The sequence below is a fragment of the Aplysia californica genome, unplaced genomic scaffold, assembly GCF_000002075.1.
Source record: "Aplysia californica isolate F4 #8 unplaced genomic scaffold, AplCal3.0 scaffold00110, whole genome shotgun sequence".
NCBI classification, from domain to species: Eukaryota; Metazoa; Mollusca; class Gastropoda; order Aplysiida; family Aplysiidae; genus Aplysia; species Aplysia californica.
Genome location: NW_004797380.1, coordinates 303,517 through 327,402, shown reverse-complemented (window position 1 = coordinate 327,402; position 23,886 = coordinate 303,517). Strand labels below are relative to the sequence as shown.

Sequence of the window (23,886 nt, the reverse complement as noted above, 5' to 3'; positions counted from 1 at the left end):
TCACAAAAAAGTTATTTTCTTTGAGAACATAGCAGGGATGCCACTGAGATTTTATGAAAATAACCGAAAATTTATATTTACACACAAAAAGCTACTTGATCGACAACCAATTGGTTAAACAGAAAATAAATGCTAGGAATAATTATACCTGTTCTTATGGCTTTGGAGACAGATTCCAATAAAAATGACAGAAATAATGAAAAAAAAACTGGGAAAAAATACCCCAGCATCCCTGATTAAAAAATAAAGATCAATTTTCTTCTGAGTAGAGATTTTACCCTCAAGAGTTTCTGGTTCTAATACAATACATTACATATTGCATCTCAGAATAAACTATCACAAATCACAAAAAGACCAAAGTTGAACATTTCTCACCATTCCTTGGGGGCCCATGCCAGGTGGAGGCATCCCAGGTGGTCCCATAGGCCCTGGTCCAGGTCCAGGCCCATTAGGCCCCATGGGTCCAGGAGGCCCCATAGGGCCAGGTCCAGGAGGACCGTTGGGTCCCATGGGCCCGGGCCCAGGCCCATTGGGTCCCATTGGCCCTGGTCCATTTGGACCCATACCTGGTGGTCCTCCCATCATTGGTCCACCGGGGCCTGGTCCAGGTCCATTGATAGGTGGCCGCATTCCTTGATTAGGTGGCCCCATACCAGGAGGACCAAAGTTTGGGTCAAAGGGAGGCCTCCCAAAAGGAGGTCCTCTCGGTGGTCCTCTCATCCCCGGCGGCCCTCTCATCCCCATGGGAGGGCCCCGCATTCCCATTGGTCCCCCAGGTCCTCTGAACCTATTCATCGGGGGTCGTCCAAATGGTGGCATTCTACAATACATTGATGAATTTAGTGTTAAAATAAGATGTAGTCAGAATATATCACTCAAAACAAAAATCATTCAGGCACATAAAAAGTTAGAAATACAACTTTTAATAAACCAGGCAAAAATTGCTTTTAAACAAGCTTAAATGAAAGATAAGTAAATTCTAAGAACAGTGGCGCCAGTCTAGTCGGTGACAAATCTGCAGCTCCTCCGAGTTTTTTAAACAAAAGGAAAAACCGCACAAACGGGGCAACTTCTCCGGTTTTAGAAATCTGTACGGCATTATGCACTCGCATGTAAGTTTTTATGCTCAGACTACGCGATGCTCATTTCTGCATCAGTTTTAGATGTAATTTGCGAAAATAACAGAAATTATATTAGTAGATTCGAGTCGTTTGTGACGCAACCCTCCCGCTGAGTCTCGGACATCTTACAGTCGAGCTCTGCATTTCTAGGAGATTTACGGAAAATCACGAGGACTTTCCGCGAAGCCGAGGCTAAAAACTACATATCCATTTGAAGCCATTCTTTTATTCTTTAGCATCCTTTTCGGTGAGGCGGATGCTTTGTTTTGTTTTCCAAGTTTTTTTCTGTACTAAGTCTCTTCCGTCCGAAGCACACCAATGTCAGAATCCATAACAAATCCAACCCATTCACACGCGTTTATTTGTCATTTCTATTAGGTTTATATTGATTAAAAGACTGCAACACAATGTGCAGCACATGCAGGAAGTAAACAAATGATGTAAGGGACAAAAATAGCACATTCTTTTGTGATTGTCTTGTTTGATGCCGATAAACGCTTTTGAGTCGTCCAGATCGGTGCCGATGATGATTTCGAGGTCTTATAGGCTGTTCCGACATTGGGAGACATTTTTTCAACTGATTTCTTTTTCTTTTTGTTATTTCCTTTTTCTATTGTTTATTTTTATTTTTAGTATTTTCATATTGTATGCATATTGCAGACTGGCCAACTTTTGAGACACTGAATTCTGGAATTTTGATAGCGCCGGAGCGCCACAGACACACACTTCTGTGATAAAGCTTCTAAAAAAAGCCCCCACACCACAAACACAGTTCAAACCAGTGGACAAACAGAGAGAGAGAGAGGCCGTTTCGGGAAAGGTTCGGGAACGACGATAGCAATTCGGGAATTTCTCGAAAAATTCGGGAAGGTTGGCAAAACTGATAATGACTTTTGTGGCCAGTGAATTCGACAAAATGTTTTATTATACCAAATTTGGTGATACTCATGGTGCGTTGTTTGCACCAAGTTAAGGTTACATTTTATTAAATAACTTTTTTCACATAAGCCTTTGCAGTTTGCAGTCTCTCTAACATTTTTAAATTCCCCTTTAAAAGGCATTTCCAAGGATAATATATGAAGTCGACAATTTGCCCCAAACCCATACCTGCCAACATTGCCTGGGCCAAAATCTGTAGTTGGACACAAATTTTTGTCCAAAAATCTGTAGTTGACCTAAAAAATCTGTAGTAGGTTATATTACCACCTGTCGCATACTTAACTTGGGACCCTTATCAATATTTTGACCCACATCAAATATGCATGAATGTGTTTGCGACTTCCAACAAATGTAGAAAATGACAAAGAACAAAAAAAAGACAAATATGAAAACTACCAGAGGCATTTACCCAATAGTAGTTGGTGCGGTTCCTGTCCTATTCATACCTGCACGCACACACACAACAAATGAAAACCAAAAAAAGGAGTGTAAGTATAAAATTACACCTAGAAATCTAGATCTAGATCAAGAGTAAAATTACCGGTTCGGTCAAAATTAGGACGAAAACAGGCACGTCGACTTTAAAGCTTTATTCCCCTACCTGCCTTGCCCTAGAGACAAACCAAAACCAGCTACTTGAAGCCCTGTGATTGGATGACCCAAGGAATGTACTGTTTGAGCTTGTTCGGGATATTTGAGGCCCTTTCTGGGTGCAAAAGTGATGCCTGATTTATTTACGTGCTCAGTCACATTTTTTTGGTTTTCTCATGGATTCGGGCAGTATTTGGACATTCGGTCATTGTCAATTATTATCACATTTGTTTCTTTGCAAGCTTAATAACATGATTTTTAATGCTTGTTATCAACACTTGGACACAATGATAGTTTGTCTAAAGTGGTTTTCACCATTTATAGCTATTTTAATGAGTATGTATCTGACCCACTCTACTATGTGGTATCTGACTCTACTACACTGGAATCTGGCTCACTCAACTACACTGGTATCTGACTCTGCTACACTGATATCTGACTGTATTACACACTGGTATCTGACTCTACTACACTTGTGTTTGACAGAGCTAATATGCTGTATCTGACTCTATTATTATTCAAATTATGCACAAAATCTTAATTCTTTATTATATACAAACCATTGGCACTATATTATCTTCTACTGATTTTATGTTACAATTCGGCACCCCCCCCCCCCCCCTCCTTTGGGCAAAAACGGCGAGACTGAACGGCAAATTCTCTTTCATCCTTGATAGGGCCTCATATGCAAATAACTCTCCAGCTTTCAGAGTTTACCAAAACGTAGAATCTGGGCCACAGGCTCCTTCATCCACAACCAATATTAACTCTTCCGGGGAAAGAGCTTCACGCTGTTTTGCTCAGTTGATGAAGAAAAAGCTGTCTTAAGGACTATTTTTAGCAAAATATCGCCGTAACTGTTTAGCAATGACCACGAAAATCCTTTTTTTGCCAGAAAGTGTTTGCAAATAGGTGCATTTTGTAGCTTTATCTTCACAGAGCATGGAACTTTTTGAATTTTTGAAATCCATCAATAAACAAAAAAGTTACGGATTTTTTAATCAATTAATTTCTAGTACACTTTTATATAATGAAAACCCCAAAATATGGGACGTTCTTTGGTGAGTTTTGAGACAATATTCGTCATAACTCCCTCGGAGTATTTAAAAGAAACTTGGCAACCCAATACATTTTCTAGTGCAGAATCTAGTCCTGCTTTCAGATTTTTCATAGCTATCCTATTTTTTCAGTTATGAAGACGTTTATAGGTAAAAATGTGGCGGTTTTCGGTGCCTTTTGAGACAATATTTGTCAAACCTCGCCTATTTCTTGGAATATGTACATGAAACTTGGCAGTCTAGTACATTTTTTAATGCAGAATCTAGTCATGCAGTCAGATTTTTAATATCTGTCTTACTTTTTGAGTTGTAAAGACATTAACAGGTAAAAAAGTAGCGTTCTTTAGAGATTTACAAAGATTATCAGTCATATGTTCTCCCAAAGTCATGATATTTGAATGAAACTTGGCAACATAAAAGGTTCCTCCTTGCCAAGCAATGTTCTGGATCAAATTGTCACAAAAATGTAAGTAGAGAGCTACTAATAAATCCAGTTCTGTACTAGTAAAAGCATGCATACTTTGTTATAGACAATACGATCGTCTCTGTGTATATCCATTGTTGGACAGTGCCCTATTGTGTGGTAGATTAAGATGCGTTCAGATAATATAGTTTACAAGTCATGGGAATACTTCGCATGTGTAGGCTACAACTCATACAATAAATGTAACATATTTACACCCCCATTTCTCTCTCTCCCTCTCTCACACGCGCACACACACACACATGCACGCGCGCGCACTCACGCACGCGTGAACGATAACAATGTATAAATGGGACTATCTTCCCAGACTGGACTAAATAAGTACCATACTCTTTAATAACAATCTTAATGCCTCACTTTTCCAAACAGATAACAATCTTAAAGGCCCAGTGTGCTTTCCCAAGAGGGGGGAACAGAGCACACAGGATAAGTCCAAGTGTGTGCTTTCCCAAGAGGGGGGAATAGGCTTTCATAACGCAAACACAATACCATACCACTTCTCAAGATGTTAGCTTTTCTGTTTCTAGTCTTCTGTCATGCAATCAAGCAAATAAAAATGACTACATCTATTGTATTGTGACTAAAATGCAACAAAAACACAAGTTATCAAGGCCCCCGTTTAGTTTTCAAGTATCCTTCCCCCCCTTTCTGGTTCACATAAGCGGGGCCTCGTTTGTAGCGCCCGAGGCGACCGATGGCTGATGACGTCACTCAGTGGAAATTTCCAGGCCGCCGGCCATTCACCCAGCGTGCGCAAATGGCAATGTCGCTTTTTCCCTTAGTTACTCCCACGTTTTTAAAGATTACACGAAAACCGCTAAACACAGAAGCTTGAAATTTTAAGGGAATAAAGAAAAATGGTGTACAACGTATCAGTCAGTTTGACAAATCACAGCTTCGAAAAATCTTCAAAGCGCACCACATCAACCACTTTCGCAAACGTTTTCGACTGCTTCTAGGATGGGTACAATGTTGTCAAACTGCATACTACGAGATAGACCTCTTTTCTGATTGGCTGCCAAGTTTCATTCATATCCATTCACGAGAAGCGGCGTGAGAGCGAGTTGAAAACAACCTTTGCGTTAGTGCGTCCCACGAAACACCCCCGCTGCGGGGGCCAAAAATCGGCAGAACAAAACGGGCTCGGTGGGCATTGCTAAACTGTTGTTTCAACGAAAGTAAGGGAGGTTGCTTTAGGTTTGTGTGTCACTCTTTAGGGGATAGATTTAAATACAAAGTTTTAAACAATGTTTTTGTACTCGAGTGCCCGACAGCTAAAAAAAAACATGCTGCCCGACCCGGTGTGATTACTCTAGATCTAGATTATATATCTAGATCTAGATATATCATGATCTAAATCTAGATTTAGATTCTAGCCTCTATAATTATTAATTCAACTTCAACAATGGATAGGCTGGTAAGCCGATAGGCCTACCACCGACTCCACCTGCAACTGCTGCCATGGCCCATGCTCCAGCAGTAGATTAGATCCGGGAGGACTTCCGTAACGAGCGACCATTATGAGACAGCAGAATTGAGGGCTTGGGGTAGGAGTACGGGTAGGGGTAAGGCGTAAGGGTAGGGTTAGGGTTAGGGGTAGGGGTAGGGTTAGGGTTAGGTCTAGGCCTCTTCTTTATTGTGTTTGATGGGGTGGTCGCTCCTTACGGAAGTCCTTCCTTAGATCCGATTGGTTTAGAATATAGAATTTTTCTCATCTAAACAAAAAATAATGGTAGAGGTAGCGTCAATTGCCACCGAGTGACGCGTGGCAATTGACAAAAATTGATTTTTTGTCAATTGCCACCGAGTGAAGCGGTGTCAAGTCTGAAAACAACACAAGGTATTTTTTTACTTTTCCTCCCGTCTCACACTTAGCTACCTGTTGTCTATTTTCTACTAAATATTGATGCTCTAAACACGAATATCAACTTCTTTTCCGTCGCAAATTAATAGTTTTAGAAATGGGAGTGTATACAGACCCGGTAACCGGGAATAAAGTCACAAAGTATACAGACCCGGTAGGGAAACTCTTTTGTGATTTCGGAAAGTTTCAGCACCCTCTTGGCTCAGGGTAGAACTAGGTTCTTCTAGACCTATGGTCTAGGTCTAGATCTAGACAGACATATAAATCATTGATCTAGTTTCGAGGCTAGCCTAGATCTAGATCTAGATCTAAAAATAAATGAAGATTGCGGATGTCTTTTCGATGAACGATCGTTTTTCCCCTGTTTTGGAGTTGGAGGAATCACAATTTGAAGAAAAGAACAATGTCATAATTTCAATCGAGCAGTCACCCCCTCTCTCTCTCTCTCTCTCACACACACACACACACACACACACACACACTACCGGGTCTGGGCGCTGAAACTTTCCGAAATCACAAAAGAGTTCCCTTACCGGGTCTGTATACTTCGTGACTTTGTTCTCGGGTCTGTATACACTTCGTTTTGAAATAATTGATTGTTCTACTTGAGATAGACGTGCTTTGGAGGGGGGTTCCAGGGAGGCCTGCCCACCTGGGGTAAAAGAAAATCTGGGGGGTTACAGGGGGGCATGCCCCTCTGTTTTAAACCATTATTTGATAATTTTACAGTTAGATTTGAAGTTTTCCTGAAAATAATTGATTTGCGACAGTTTTAGTGGGTGATCTGCAGCAAACAGTACAGCAGTTTGACCCCTGAAGCAGTGCTTCTGTGTGCGGGAGTGAAAGTAAAAATTTACCCAACACAATCTACTTTAGCATACATGTGTGTCTAATAATAGGTCAATTTGTTCTCAATTAATTTCACTGGACGAGCATCTAAATCTAGAAATCTAGATTCTAGACCTAGTCTAGAGCTACAGTACCAACTTGGCGTGTTTTCAATGAGACGTAGGCCTAGATCTAGGCTAGCCTTAGCCTACACTTTGGTGTAGAACCAACACAGGCAGTTCTAGAGTAGAGGTAGATCAAGATCTAGATCTAGATCTAGATCTAGAAGGTCACAAACGCAGACAAACTCAAGCAGAAAAGACACACACACACATAGATCTACACACAAACACACACACATAAACACAGAGGGACAGAGAGGCAAACGCACAACACCGAGCACAATAAGCTAGACCTACCCACCAACGCAAAAGAGCTCCAATTTACTCGGTGGCAATTGACAAAAAGTCAATTTTTATCAATTGCCACCGCGCCACTCACCACTCGGTGGCAATTGACTGAATTGACACTACCAAAAATAATACACTATGACAAACAACTCTTACCCTCTTGGTCCACCGAGTCCGCGTGGACCCATGAAACCTCGCCCCCTGGGTCCAGGAAATCTGTTGTTGAATTTATTAAATTGGTCGTTCTGCATTCCACCATCCATTGGCCCACCACCCATGTCTCCGTGCTGATTGTCGTTCATGCCTCCGCCATCATTCCCCATCATGCCCATGTCATTACCCATGTCCTGATGGTTATTCATCCTTCCACCAGTATCCATGGAATTGTCCATATTTGCATTTTCTGAACTATTATCGTTGCGTCGCAAATCCTCATCCTCTTCATCCATCATGGAAGGACTTGGGCCATTATTGTCTTGTACATTATCGCCCATCGCGTCAATAGCCTCCATGTCGGCCATGATGCTAATGAATATTTATTCTAATATAGCTGAAGCCTGATAGGCTCCTCTCCTTTTCCCCCCAGTTTTCTCGAGAAATACAGACTAAAATCGTAATCCCGCGATTGTCGGCTCAAAGAAAGAGGATGGAAGCTAGGGGGGGGGAGCAAAAAGAGATCAGAAAGATCGAGAGAGAGAGAGAGAGAGAGAGAGAGAGAGAGAGAGAGAGAGAGAGAGAGAGAGAGAGAGAGAGAGAGAGAGAGAGAGAGAGAGAGAGAGACTAGAGAAAGAGAGAGAGAGAGAGAAGGCGAACAAATGTACGCAACAAATTTAATTGCATATACATAATACAAGTATAATAATATATAGACCTATTTCTTCAACAGCCGGATAGAACGTCGTATCACAACTTACAATTTCTAACGAACATGGCAAGACGCACAAAATTAACGGTTTACTAAGCTATCATAAGTGAATAGCAGGACGGGAAATTTTACACGGTGGGTGCCATTTAATCACATCGGGCTAATGCAGTTCATTTACCGGAATTCTGGATGAGGCCTAGCGACTTTAACTACTCATGCTTTGGCCTCATAAATACAGCAGGTGGCCTGAATCCTTAATTTTATTTTAAAATCAACTCAAAAGCTAGGCCTATAATATAATATTACATACAGAGTACTGAAAATAAGTCTAAACTTAGATTGTACTCCCGTTTTCTTTCTTTTTTTTCCAGGAGTGACGAATACCTAGATAAAAGAAGACGGTCTTGTTATCTTGTGTACTTACCTGTGTACGTGCATGTTTTGAAATAAAAGTAACCGCTATCAGCACACAAAACCGAAGATACATACACACGCGGGGGTGCGCGCACACACACACACACACACACACACACACACACACACACACACACACACACACACACACACACACACACACACACGGGTATAACCAATAACCAAAGATACTCTACTATTATAACCGATCCTTGGTTTGATACGGCTGATTTTAAAGAAGTCATTGATATACCGGTGTATAAGTTGACGTTTTCAAATTAAGCAGAGCTGTTTTTAAAAAACGTTCATATTTCGATGGTGCTGAGTGCTGGCTCAATGAACATTTGAATTATTGAAAGCACCGATATTTCTGTCCGAACCTGGCTCGGGCCAAACCAATGGGTAAATACCTGAATAGAAAGTTTTGGTTTATAATTTAATGACCAGCCAGGCCTAAGGCCAATACAAACATCGAAATGCGCTAAACCTGGATAACAGGAATTGGCTGAAGAACTTCTTGGTCGCGCGTGCCGTTGAACCTAAAAAAATAATTATGGTACTTGATTTGTGTCATATGTTGTTTTTTCCAGGTTTTCTTCACCTTTCTCACTGATAGTTTACGCCAGAAGTATTGGACGACCGATCGATAATGGCCTTCAAGTGCGTTCACACCAGTAAATTTCAGTTGTCCGTGTTGAGGTAGATTCAACTTCAACAGGGATGCCAAGACAAAAGTCTTAGTTTTTTTATCAGCTGAAAAGACGAAGAGAGAAGACATACCGAATGAGATATTGGGTTTACCTAATTTTTCACTTCCTCTCAAATAAATTTTCTTGGTGAATACCACTATTTATTTCCACAAATAGGCCCTTTGTGAAGATGAGAAAAGGTTTTGCGTACGAGCACGAGACCAGACCGAGGCCTGCATCCACCACTAATATACTTGATGATGATGATGGTGATTGTGATGATTATCATGATCATGACGATGATGGAAGAAATTTAGGGAAGAAGACGAGTAGTAAAAACATTGATAATGACGAGGAAATAAAGGCTGGGGATGAGAAATAAATAAATCATGAGTTTCGAATAAATACATGGGTTTTTTCGCTGATGTCTTTCCCTGCCTGGGGGCATACGGTCTATTTCCACACCGTTAATTTTGTTATAGTGGTCCTACAAACACAGGATATATCAATTATTTGCATCAATATCCTATAGCATTATATACAAGTAGATATAAACATGTAAACACATATTTGAACTTGAGTAATGGTAAAGTCCACGAATCACGAACGCGAAAATCACGAATTCTCGGGTTTTCTTTCTACTAATTTCACGAAGTTCCAGAACTCGCAACATTCGAAATCTCGACGCAAACCTCGAATCTCGAACAAATCCATTTCGCATTCTCAACTAAAGACCCGGGTCGGCTTTATAGCCTTTCTTGCCACGGGTAGATGTTTTGTTGTTATTTATTTTTGTTATTGGTAAAGCAAAAAGTTGATCCATGTCTCACCACAAGAGGCTGGAGGAGTGTGGGGGGGGGGCAGGAAGGGGGGTTGGGGAGTGATGCTGACCGCACCGCATGACTGGCTCGCCACGCGTACAATCACGCTGTAAGACGTGCACGGTGTGGATGGCAAGAGGCATAATTTTCTGTAAGTAATCCAATGAAATGAGAGGAAAGGAATGACGTAAGAGTCGGCTGTGCACACTGCACACGTGAGATTTTCTGCTTTCCACTTTCATTCATCTTCTTGCTTTCACACTGTCAACATGTTCAGTTCATCAAGGGAACTACACACGTTAATTGTTTTAATGTTCTTTTTTTTTTGGCTCCCTTGATTTTCTCGCTATTTCCTTGCATTTGGGGCTTCACGGACATGATGAATTACGGAAATCTCGAATACTATTTCCAATCCCCGACGAATTCGAGTTACCCGTGTTTGGCTTTGACTGTATTTGATGAGAGTTCCTCCTCTTTGTCCATAGTTCCTAGCTGAAATGGACATTAACTGTTGAAAGAAACCGTTCTTACATGCATGCGCTCAGATTATCTTCTTTTTTTTGTGGTCTTCTTGGGATCGTCCATGTACCGGTTTTTTTCATACTTTCTGTGTCGTTGGCAATTATTAGTTTTATTACGTTTTCTCCTCTCTCCGCTCCCCCCCCCCCCCCCCAATCTCTCTTTCTCCCTCCCCCACCTCTCTCTCTCTCTCTCTTCTCTCTCTCTCTCTCTCTCTCTCTCTCTCTCTTTCTCTCTCTCTCTCTCTCTCTCTCTCTCTCTCTCTCTCTCTCTCTCTCTCTCTCTCTCCCGATTTCTCTTTCTGATACTTAAATGCACATTTTATGCTCTTTCTAGTACTTGCATCATCAAAATGACAAACTGACATCCTTTCATTTTCAAATTGGTCAGGTCCATATTACGTTTGCCCAAAGTTCAGTGTACCGACCCAGAATACATGTATCATCAGAGTGACAAACTGACATCCTTTCAAATTGGTCAGGTCCATATTATTATTACGTTTGCCCACAGTTCAGTGTACCGACCCAGAATACGAGCACAGAAAAACTATAGGGTTGTTTTCCTACAATAATTTCCTTTTTTGCCTGTCCTTCCCATGTTGTTTTGTTTCCGCAAGGAGCCCATCTTGGTTCATGCAGTTGTGCGGTTCTTCAGAGGGTTTTTTTATGTAAGTGTTTTATGACCCCAGCGACACTCTCTAGATCATTCAAGAGGAAGGCTTCGACTCAGCCTGTCAAGGTCAACTCGGGCTGAGAGGAATACCACCCAGGGAGACCGAGATACTCGATAAAATTTATCCCCGCACAGAAATCAAACTCGCGTTATTCCTGCGTGTGACAGCCAAGGGTCCAGCCGGAGACGAGCTTATCTAGATACGAAAAGCTCGTCTCGGCCATGTTATTTGCAGTGGCGGTGGGTGGACCCAAATTTGGGTGGGGCTTAGGTTTCTTCCACTTTTTTTTACCTCCAAATCGCAAGCAATATCACGGCGTGCCATGGCATTTTGAGGAGCAATCAAACGAGGCGAGTCACTTTTGTCTTCCATCTCTTTGTTTAAATTCCTCTGGATGGTGGGGACGAAGCCGTTTCACCTCCAAATTTCTCTAATTAATTTTCATCTAATGAAAAAGTTGCCTCAAAAGTGGTTTGATTAAATTAATAACTGTTAAATCTCAGCGGCACACACACAAACATACTCATAAAGCACTCCAAACATAATACCATCTATTCGATGGATTAGGCAGTGTAGTCACGGAAAGTACAGCGCACAACAAAGGTCCAATGAACGCATAGGTAACTGTGTCACTGAGGGAAAGTGTGTCGTAAACGTTCACCCCATTGTCAGGGCTAGGAGAGCGTGAGCCCCCTGTGCAGTGTTGTTGTTTTTTTCAAGTCTTCTACCTTGTTACAAGAGAGTTTTCTTTATGGAGGGAGCATGGGAACAGACTTATCTTTTCTGAGCCCTAAAGACATTTGATTGGCTGTTAAGTTACTATAGTTGTAAGCGTTGACAACAGTGGTTGGATAAACGAGCAAGCCGCCAAGTTGATTACTTTGTGATCTTTGCGTGCGATCATAACGGTTTCAACAATATTTTGTTATTTTAATTTACTTAGGGATCGAGTTGGGGTGTGCGGTTGGGGGTGGGGAGGTGGTCTCAAACCCGTGAGCCCTTCACTACCCACCGCCACTGGCTGTGTCCCAAAATGACGAGCTCTTGATTCCCACAACTGACGCTGGATTTCACCACGTTGTGACATTAATTATTATGTATGGGGCTTTTGTGGCCTCGAAGTTGAGGTATTCGCCTCTCATTCAATAAGTCCCAGGTTCGAATTTAAGAATATAGCGAAGGAAATTTTTCTTCTCTGAAGTTAACTTAATTGTCTCTTTATTCACCTCTTTTCCTGCTCTCCAGCAATGTTCTGTCGTTTGCCTTCGTCTCCACTTTCTGCCCCCACCCTTTCGCCTCTTTTGCCCCCTCCTCTGGGCCCGGTTCTTTCTGTCGTTTTTCAACTGCTACTCCTTGGCTCCTTCTTACTGCATGCTATCTTTCAGTTTCAGCAACACCCCTGATCTTATGGTTGGAAAGATCTACACCTAGCCTTCCGGGCAAACTTCAAAATTTCCTAGGCCTATCAACTGAAAATATTTAAGTTAATGTGTCCCCCGTGCATTACTACTTTATGCTGTTGCGAGCAACAAAAAAAATCTATATATATGTGACACATAGATAGACAGACAGACAGACAGATAGATAGATAGATAGATAGATAGATAGATAGATAGATAGATAGATAGATAGATAAATAAAAGAAAAAAAGTTATGAAGAATAAAATAAACTAAAGTAACAAAATATAGGCCTATATAGCTCTCTCCACTTATTCTCAGCTCCACCCCACATAATAATATCCTTTTCTCTGTGTTCTCCATTCAATCTTGACCTGTCTCTTTGACACACACATACACACTCTCGTCCCCCCCCCCCCACACACACACATAGGCCTACATTGCACATACCCACACACATCCACACACTCTCTCTCTCTTTTTTCTCTCTCTCTCTCTCGATCTCTCTCTCTCTCTCTCTCCCTCACACACACACACACACACACACACACACACACACACACACACACACACACACACACACACACACACACACACACACAAGCACCCGAAGCTAACAAGTATCGTCGGGTCAGACCAACTTCTTTGAGTCGGACCATAGAGCTATCTGGTGCCCATTGTGTACATCTAGTATGGGTCAGACAGATGAATTAACTTGCACTTTTTGTACCATTATCAAGTTAAATAAAATAAGGGGGTAGGCAGGCTTACCATAGATTGCCGATAAAGCTAAACAATGAACCAAAAATATATATGAAACAATCCTTTCGTGTCGCAGACTTTTACATGCGAAATCAAAGCAATTTATTTGGAGGCTTTTTCTATCCAGTGATTAATCTATTGAATGCTTTGATTGAAGGTGGTATCTTCATACTGAAATAATTTCTCAATTTACTAGAAGAAATAATGTTTGTTTCGCTGTATCCGAAAATGTAAACACGTGGAAATACGTAAACAATCCCTTTTGACCGGTAGTGACGTCGCAACCGATGGACGATCCCACTTTGTAGACAACGGAGACACCTACGCTGCTGAGTGTGTCCTCCACGGCTAAAACACAGGTTGGCTGACCTCAGTTCAATCGAATTGTATGGTCGCTGTGAAAAGCAGTATTTTCTTTACCAACGAGGAGAACTGCACAGCGGCTTGGTAAGTCAGAATGAGCGAAAGTACGGGAATCACCGTGCCTGTGGTGATTGAACCAGTCGACAGCCTGGATAGCTCTGTCGTGGAGGATGTCTCGCAACAGATGGGCTCAACATCTTTAGGCTCGGGGGTAAACGGCGACGAAGGTCCGATATCAGGTTCGGAAGCTCCTGTTGTCATTGTTGCCCCAACACTGCGAGTAGAGCAACTTAAAGGAAATGGGAGCATTCATGACTCTAGCTTTTGTACAAGCGAAGAAGAAGGCTTTCCTCCTGACTTCTCAGATGATGGTGATGGTGATCACTCTGGTAACAATAGCAGTGTGCCAGATTTAGCCCTGGATATTGATGCTCTGATTGACCCACCTGATGAAGAACAGCAGCAAAAAATCATCTCCCTAGTTGAATATTATTTTTCTGATGAAAGCATTCTTAAAGATGCATTCCTTCTGAAACATGTACGGAGAAATCGTTCTGGATTCGTGAGTATCAAATTAATTACGTCATTTAAAAAGATGAAGACATTGACAAAGGACTATCGTATTGTTGCTTATAGTTTGAAAGGTTCTGAAAAGCTTGAACTGAATGATGAATGTACCAAAGTCCGACGAAAGGATCCACTTCCTGATTATGATGAAACTGTTCCTTCAAGAACTGTTGTGGCCCTTAACTTACCATTAGAAAACCCAACTATGGAGAATATGGCTGAGATTTTCTCAAAATGTGGTAGCGTTGCAAATTTTCGCATATTGCGACCTGGTTGCTCAATTCCATCAGATTTGCACAAGTTCGCATGTAAACACCCTGAACTTGGATCAACAATGTGCGCTGTAGTTGCCTTTGAGCATTATGATCAAGCTAAAAAGGCTTGTGAAATTCTTACCAATAATGAGGACTGGAGAAAAGGCATGCGTGTCGTTCCCTTGATGGTGCCGAAGAGGAAGGAAGAGAAAGACAAAAAAGACCGCAAAGACAAGGATAAAAAGGATAAAAAGAAAGCAGGTGGGGAGTATGGTGAGGATGACATCTCTCCTGAGGAGGTTTCTGGTGATGACAAGAAAAGGAGAAAACGAGGTGGTCGCAAGAAAAAGACGCGTGTTGATCAGCTCTGTCATGATTCTTCATGTTATAGCAGTGGCTCTGAAGGGGATTCTCCTGCAAAGCCCAGTATTACATCTCCCAATAGGTACAGGAGTAGTGATCATCTCAGCCCTCATGTTACCCCTCCCCGGGGTGGTAGAAGTAGTCCAGTCGGCAGTCCTCACAACAAACGCCGTGGACCCGGGAAGTCTCCCCTGGTGGATTCAAACTCTGGTGTTAGTCCCAGGAGCAGCCCCGAGACTGTACGCAGAGGCATTGATTCATCTGGTGGAGACAGCACTCCGTCAAGCCCATGGGTGCAGAGGCGCCTCAGAGTTGCTCAGGAGAAAATGTCTGGTAGCAGTCCTTTGGGCAGTCCTCTTTTAGGTAGACGAAACCCAGATGGTACATTTATTCCTGGATCTGCTCCTAGAATGTTGGACATGACTAATGTGTTACGTCAACCTAAAGGTCCTGATGACACCAAAGGTTTTTACGGAGGCATAGGGAGAGGCAAACCTCGAAGCAGCACATTTACTTAATCTTGGTGATTGCAAAATGGTCTCTTCAAATTTTTTTCCTCAGCATCATGTTACAAACGTTCTGTTGTTTACTTCAAATTTTAATTGGTGTGTCAATGGATTGTGCTCTTTCATAGGTGTACAAAAGTGATTATTTTTCTTTAAGTGAAAAACAATTTTATGGCCTAAATTTTTAACTAAAATATTTTTTATTTAACAATGAAATTGAGATCATGCTATGCAGTATAGTAAACCAGTTTTTTTATACTGATTTTTAACATCTTATCACATTATTTACTTTTTCTTTTTTAGAAGTAAAACAATGGTACAGCAGGAGTAATTGATTTTAAAGTTTTAATTTCAGGATTTTTAGTTATAGAAAGCTTATTTCTGGTTCTCAGTTTTTACTTCTAAATATGTCTTGTTGTGTTTGCTTTTATCTGTTTAACTGCTATCATGTATGTGGTTTTCATGATGCAAAATTTTGAAAGTCAAATACTGAAAACCTGTATCATGTATGTTTGTTTATTTGAAGATTACATTTTAAAACACAGTTTTGTGTTCTTTTTTGAGAGGGAAAGGGTTGTCAAAAAGTGTATAAAATGAATCTGTAACTAAAGGGAGATATTTTGTAGTGCCGGTCCACTTGATGGTCTTCCAGTTTCTGTTTTACCTGACAGTTTACCACTGGACCGGTCTGACAACTGTTCTACTTGATGATGTACCCGTGTACTGTACTACAATTTACAATTTTAAACGGTTTCCTTTTAGGTTTATATACACAGGTTTGGGAGGGTCCATGGCTATATTTAAAATGTTTTGGCGGTTGTAGTTTGTCTTGAGGGGGTTGCTGCCTCCCTGATTTAGGAATTAATGTTTCAGGGTGTGGAAGTGTTAGTGTAAAATTACTCTGCTGAGGTCTTACATTAGAATGCATTATATCACAGTACATTGAGGTAGACTGATAGACCATGGTAAGTCAGATGGGACTTGTGGTAGACTGCATTGTCAGGGTAGACCGTCAAGTGGATCAACACTGATTCTATTTTCAACGTTTGAATTGCCTTTGAAAAATGTGCTGTGTAGCAACGAATGGTAAAAAAAAAAATTTGAGAAGATGGAGCTTCAGTTTGTCATAGATGGATTTAAAAGATTTTAAGAAATGTTCCCCGTTGTGAGAGATGGGCATTACAATGAATCACAAATAACGAATGTAGTCTCACATGTTCATTGAGGTGTAACATGTATTGTTTCATTCACATTATAGCACATTAAAATCTTAAACAGAATCAGCAGCCTTACATTACCCTAACTGCCTTTTTATTGTTCAGTTTCACTTTTAATTCATAAAATTGCATTCCATTGCTTTTACTTACTGCTCGAAGTTCTTTATGGTTAGTATGATGAAATTTATAAACTGCAATGTTATTATGGACCGTTTTTTACTTTTTAGTTCATAGAAAATGGTGCATTTTATTTGTTGCTCGAAAAAAAATTATTGTCGTTTTTGATCTGGAGTTAATTTTTAACGTGAAGTTTTTACGTGTTCTTTGTTCCTAAGCGCAGTGAAGAATTATTTAAAGTTTTGCATTCGTTTTGTTAATTATTTTTTACTTAAAGAGAAAAGATCTGGACATAATTCAATATTGCTTGCTGTCTTTGGGGTGGTTTTTTTGTTTTACAGACCCATTAATTTTCTAAAAGTTAAGTGCTGCAATAGAATTACATAATGTAAATGAAAAGGCCTGGGCCTTTCTAGTACCATCAGATTTACTTGAGCAACAGGTCACAGTCTTTTCGAGGGCTATTTTCCTCACAGGTTGAAGTTAAGCAAAAGAGTAAACTACAAAAGCAGAACCAGTTTGGTAATAAAAGGGGAGACTCATGAATTTAATCGTGTATCTCCATGTCACAGCTGTAGGTGTGAAAGAGATCCATTCTTGACCATACATTTTTTTGGATAGTCTTCTCAAGTCTTATAGATTTTAAATATAGTTTGTAGGTTCTTTCTTATCTCGTTTTTTTAATTGGATGGTGCATAGCTGTTTCAAAAGTGGGGGTTACCCAGTTGTTCTCCCATTATTCTTTAAATTTATTTTAAGTCTAAATGACAATGGGTCACCACATAAGTTGCAAAACCACTGCTGTCATTGTTGAAATGAGAGTCAATGGTGTGACTGCTGTTCTTTGTTAATGTAACTGTCTTTCTGTAACATTCTTACTCGTTTTATTTTTTAAAGAAAAACATTTATCTTTTAAGATTGACTGAAGTTTACGACACTGCTGAGTTTGTGTTTGAAAATTTTGTTTTAAAATCGTTAAGTTTTGCTTAGTTTTAAATGTTTTACACTTTTGAGGACTTGTCTTTCCTTCTTTAATAGTGTTGGAGAGTATAATCCTTGTATTACCAATGTAGAATGTAAAACTTCCTAAAGAAAAATATCATCAGCCAGTTGTTCAAATTAATGTACAAAACGCAAAATATTTTCAGTTTTTTTTTATTGCAGTTTTTTAATCTGTGGATTGGCTGCATATATGATATATATGCTCTTGGAATATTTTCTCAAAATTCAAATTCTAAATGTTGAAAAAAAAGCAAGAAAAGATTCATAATTACATAGATAGTATAGTATATATATATTAGGTACAATTTGTAAAAGAATTGAAACAGGTTTTGCTCTCTCCTGAAAAATTTTGCTTTCTGAACTTAGGACATTTTATCAGCGCGCCGGCGGTATGATTGTTTCTTCCTCTTATTTAAAAAAAAAAGCTTAATTTTTCATGTTTTGAGTTTGAGGTTTTCGAGTCAATATGTTCTCTGATAGCCTTTCTGTTGGTTTTACTGTAAATTTGTTAGCTTTTGTTTGTCTGGTATTGGTGTTTCTCTCCTTTTTGTTTTAACTGGCGTCAAAAGTGCCCCAATCTCATAAAATTAATTGTGATTGTTGCTCTGTAGAAAAAAGTCAGATAGGTAATACTGTTTGTGAGATACATGTATTCATCTTTGCTATTTTGCAGTTTGGTTCTAGTACAAGTTTTACAGCACCTGCAGCACAATCGGGTCATTATAAGTGCCGAAGAGTAGAGGTGTTACTGTTGCTAGAGAGTAATATATACAAAGAATAGGAGAAAGGATGATAGATGTTTGAAAGGAAAGAAGGAACAGTTTTGAAATATACAGATAGTGTATTTCAGTATTTGTCCTATTTCACTTTCATTTGAAACTGAAATATCTATCAAATGTTGCAAAGACTGAGAGAGAAAATTACCTGTCAGGGCAGTCCTGTAATGCTTGAGTGGTTTTGGGGAAGTATGGTTTCCTGGGGCATAGAGATTAGGGGTGATCAAGGTAGCTGATTTGATTGATGGTCTTTATGCATAAAAATAATTCTCTGCTGTTTGTGCAATGAAGTAGGGTTCAAGTCCATGTCCCATGTATTTATTTGCATTTCCTTTGTCAGTCTACTTCCAGTACCTGGTGGTCATTACTTTCCAACTGATCTTTTCTGTTATTTTTATTCTGTAAAGGTTCAGACTTAATTGCAGCTCTTTGTAAAGTACGAAAAAAGCCAGAGATATTTACATGAGTAGCTCTGTTACTCAGTTTCACTTTTTTAAAAATAAATCATAAGAGGTAATATTCTCCGTTTTCCACATACACATGCTAACAACTTTTCACAGCTCTGAAGCAAGCTTTATTCAACTTTTAAAGCTTAATGTACCTCTGTACAAAAGGATTACATTTTTAATATAGTCGGATTAGTTAGACTCAAATCATAATCATTTGATTTCTGAACAAAGATCTCAATCTCGTGTCTTTGTTCATCAATATGTACTCTTTGGTTTTGTTTCATACGAAACTCAGGTGGAAATACAGCTCAGCATGACAATGTGGAACAACCTTTTCTTGATATAAGGGTGTTTAATTAACAGTGAAGCCAACATAATGGTAGCTGTTTTTAAACTTTTGTTAAGCCTCATTGTTCAGACCTAGACAACTATTGGAGATTATAGGAGCTGGTCAGGGCCATGTTGTCAACCTTTGGTGCTAGTGAGGGGTGGGCAGGAGGGGCACGTGGTGTTTGTCTTTAAGATCACATACCCAGTACCATATATAAATACAATGAAAAAGAGACCGTAGGCCTCCACAGTGTAAATAGCTGAGGTTGATTTGAAGTGTCCGTAAAACTTAGTCCATAATGTCCTGTAGACAAGAAATCTTGTTTCGATTTTGGCATTTTAAAACACAACTTTGTACAATTAATCAGTGGTTAATTGCTGTAAGGTCTAAATTTTGGTCGCAATTTATTCTTTCTGACACTCATTGGTTTCTTCTTTGATCCATCTCCTCCTTAAAAAAATAGATTTATGTAAGAGCAACCCCACACATGCCCAATGACTGCTTTCATTGTTCTTTTATAACCATTTAGATTCAGCTCCTGTAGTTGGAAATATTACGTTTTGTGGTAGGCCCTACATTCTATTATTTTTATAGTTTAGTTCTTCTGTAAATCACACTCATCATTATGCTGTGTAATTGAGGGTGTGTCACGGTGAAGCTAAATGTTTCCCCTTGCAGCATGTTTTACTTCTACTCCAATTATTTCAGCTTTGAAGAAGATTAAGTTCTGCACTGTGTCAAATAGTTTTTCTTGCATAAACTGATCTTTTGTTGTTGAGGAAAAGAAACAGTACAAATTTTGGATGGATTTTCAAATTGCCTATCATTCAGATTTGCTTTCATACTCTGAGAATTTGCTATTGTATAAGATTATATATATGAGTTTCGATATATGCCCAATTTCTGCAGTCTTCCAGATTAGTTGCAGGTACTATTTTACCTTTGACTGTCACCTCCTCACAGGCTCTGGGAATGGGATGTCACTGAAAATATAAATAGGCCAATAGTAGAAAAGATTATCTGTGATAAGGGCTTTAATTTCACAATTGAAAACATATATAAAAGAGAGTAATGCATGGATTTTTGAGACATGTTCTTTTCTGGTGATTGACTTACATTGAGTCATTGTATATATATATTATCATGTGTTTTAGACCTATGAGTGTCAGAAAGAGTTGCATGACTTTCTTTACTGTGGATACTCAGCTTGAAATCAAATTATTATTGTAATTGTAAGTTTATACTATATATTTTATCGCTGTTGTTGTACTTAATTTCACACGATGTACACATAAACACTCACTCCATCACAAACATATATTTTAAAAACTTTATTATTTTAATACAATTTTATGGGAAGTGGGTCAAAATGTTATTACCAAACTGAGAGTAAATTTTATTTTGGTACATCTTCTAATGTGTGGTTTTAATTGAAAAAGAGAAGAAGTTATTTATAATATCGTAGGTTACCTTTCAATATTGATATTTTGGATTTGTCTTTTCAATGAATTGTTCTTGACACTGGCATTTAGCAAGTCCATCATATATGTGTGTATTGTATGCATGTTCCTTAGCAATAGCTACAATTTATTATTACAAGACAAGGACATGCATCTCATTGACTCATTGTAATAAATTTGCTGCATATTACAGAAATGGCAAAATTGTGTTATGGGGGAGAAATGGAAATGGGATTTTTATTTTTCATCAGTTCAGACTTAAGTGCTCTTGCAATTTTTGTGTTACACTCGCGACCCCCTTTAACCATTTTTTTAAATTCTGGAAAGACCAGTAAAATAGCAAAAGCTTTCTTTTAAGATACCGGTAATCTTCAATGCAATTGAGACTTTGAACTTGATATATGATTATCTATCTTGAATTTTGAAATGCACTCTTTAGTTTTTTTGTTTGTTGGTAAAGTAGATTTAGATGAATGAGTGCCATGTTTCCAGTGTCTTGTATCTATAACCATCTAGTCTTGTCCTGAAATTGGCATATATCATTTTATGCTAATATGTCCAGTATTCCCTCACTTTCATGGAAAGTGTCAAGGCTTTGTTTTGAAGCATTATTTTTCTGATATAAATGATGAAAAGCTTTTCTTTGGGCCTCTACGCAAACTGTATTTTACTTACAATTATTGTTTTTGTATTATGTGTATTTATTATTAATCATTATGCATCTGTTGTTACTGTTATTGAAGCAAAAACATTCCATTTCTTGTTTAATTATCATATTATCATTGTTTCAAGTTTATTGCCATGAGGACTTGTAACTTGTTACCTTATTTGAGTTGGGGTTTTATTTATTGGGTTTATTTTGGGGGGGGTTCTTGCTGAAGTTGTACTTGATTTGCCTCAAGAATTTTGTTTTTGGCAAATTTTCATATTATCCACTTTCTTCACATGACAAACCGTATCTCCACAACAGTCTTTTTATTTCAAGCTTTTAAGATATTCAAAACATTCAGTGATTATTTTCCCTTCTTTTTTGTTTAGTTATTACTCTCTCAATGAGTCTGTGATGGACAAGTCCGCCTGGTGACCATTGAGAATCCTTTTATTTCCATACTGCCTTTTCATTTTAGCTTTTGTTATACATTCTATTAGTGATTTCACCAAGTTCATTGTACTATGATGCCTTCAATTAATGTGCCAGGCTTGTGCATTGAAAAGTAAGTAAATACTCTTTCTTTCTCCCTCCCTCTACTCTTTCTATCACCCGTTCTCCTTCTATCTCCTCCCCCCCTCCTTTCTTCCTCTCTCTCTCTCCCTCTCATCCTCGATCTCTTTGTTCCTCATTGTTTTCCTACATTCTGTGTTATTTTATCTTGGCCAACTAGGTCATTGTTATAGATTACATCTATATTGTTCCCAGAATCGCTTGTGGTTTTGGCTTCTGTTTTTGTGTTTCCTGTATAAGTGGAATGTCATGACTGGGATATTTGGATAAAGATATTATGTGTGGTGTCCTTGGAAAACCAAACACATCATATTTTGGCATCTTTTTATAATGAATGTTGCCTTTTATGCATGCAAGCCTTTAATTTGAGTTTCACATTTTCAACAGTAAATACTAAAAGTATATCTCCTCATTAGTCAGAGTTATATCTTTTTTTAGGTGATGAACCATTCTATCTTTTAGCAGGGATTGAGAAGAGCACATTTTCATTTCAACTGAGGCAACTATTTTCTTGTGTCTTTCTGGGGCAAAGTTACTTATTTACTACAAATATGTTAAATCTGAATGTGAAGAAAGTGAGCTCTCAAGCCATACCAAACATGATGAGTGAGTTTCTGGAAATTGATTTGATGATGCTGACTCTTAATCTTTGTCAAAGTTCAAGAATGTCAAAGGGTAACCCAGGAAATAAAAGTAGCTTTAAAACAGTTCTTGGGCATTATAATTACTATCATGAGAAAGAGAAAGAGGGGGGGGGGGGGATGTGGGTTCAAATTTAGTTCTACTTAAAGTCCATGCTTTATGGTTTTCGGGCTCTGTCCCAAATAACAGCTGTGTGTCTTCCATCTGGTTTAATCTGGTTTTCCCAGGCCACCTCTCATATGTGATCATGATGTTTACATTTTGCTCACTATTTGTTTCCAGTTACTCATTGAATTTTCATACTATATAATTTAATATATGAACTGCTGATTTACATATTTTTGTTACTTTTATTGATATATCGGTACCCTTGCAAAGCTGTAACATCAGAGCAGAGGTAAAGTAAGAGTTGAATACTATTGTCGTTTGAACTGGTGACTGGGTTGTTTCATCGAAGCAGCTTTTGCCTTCCCAAACATATCAGTATCATCGCTTTTTTATCTATAATTTGGCTTGTGAGCAACTATGTCTTTGTAAGACACCAATTAGCTATGTACGGCATAATTATGGTTGACGATTGGGTTCTACTGCTTACATGACATTGCCACACTGCTCAATCCTTTAAAAAAAATTTTTTTGGTTGAAAATATACACAAATGCTTACAGTTCGTGAAAAAATCAATTTATTAATACCCCTGTTGGTCCAGCAATAATTGATCAGTGACCTCATTCATCATAGCGACAGTGGAATATGTTTGGTCTTTCCTTGACATTGCAGCTAAAGCTGCCTTTTCTCATTACTTTTTTCTTTTTCTTTTTCTCGTGACTTCTTGAGTGGAGCTCCTCGGTGTTTGTAATTTGGAAACTTAACGTAATTTTGTGCTCTGAGCAAGTAAGACAAGCATTTAAAAACAGATTTAGTTTTATGCTTTATGAAAAGGTGAGATAAATGCTTGAAAACAGTTTTACAGATGCCTGCTGGGTTTTTATGTTGAATGATCTTGTGTTAAATTTCAAACTGTTGCCTGTGTTTCTGGGCACAACAATATTATGTAATTCTATGAAAGAAAAAAATGGAAGTGAGAGCCCGAAAATCCTTGCCCGTCACTTCTGTAGCTGATCTTTAAAAGTTATTTCAGTCACCATCTCCTCACTGTCATATATATATTATTTTGAAGTGT

General features: G+C 39.0%; 2 protein-coding genes across 3 annotated transcripts in view; one reads left to right on the top strand and one right to left on the bottom strand.

Moving 5' to 3' along the window:
* Positions 1-7,839, bottom strand: part of LOC101848280 (transcription elongation regulator 1) — a 44,223-nt gene extending 36,384 nt beyond the window's left edge. For both annotated transcript variants that reach the window (XM_005095661.3, XM_035969053.1), the window contains exons 1-2: positions 7,452-7,839; positions 376-820 (exon numbers count right to left, since the gene is read on the bottom strand). In XM_005095661.3, coding sequence (XP_005095718.1) covers positions 376-820; positions 7,452-7,816 — 810 coding nt within the window. In that variant the 5' untranslated portion in view covers positions 7,817-7,839. The remainder of the gene's footprint in view (positions 1-375; positions 821-7,451) is intronic.
* A 5,874-nt stretch (positions 7,840-13,713) lies between these two features.
* LOC101848034 (la-related protein 6) lies at positions 13,714-20,812 on the top strand. Its single transcript, XM_005095660.3, has one exon. The coding sequence runs from the start codon at positions 13,894-13,896 to the stop codon at positions 15,499-15,501; it is 1,608 nt and encodes a 535-aa protein (XP_005095717.1). The 5' UTR covers positions 13,714-13,893; the 3' UTR covers positions 15,502-20,812.
* Positions 20,813-23,886: the final 3,074 nt, after the last annotated feature.

Bases quoted from the DNA above. Each gene is read 5' to 3' on its own strand.
- LOC101848034 (XM_005095660.3), top strand. From the start codon at position 13,894: ATGAGCGAAAGTACGGGAATCACCGTGCCTGTGGTGATTGAACCAGTC.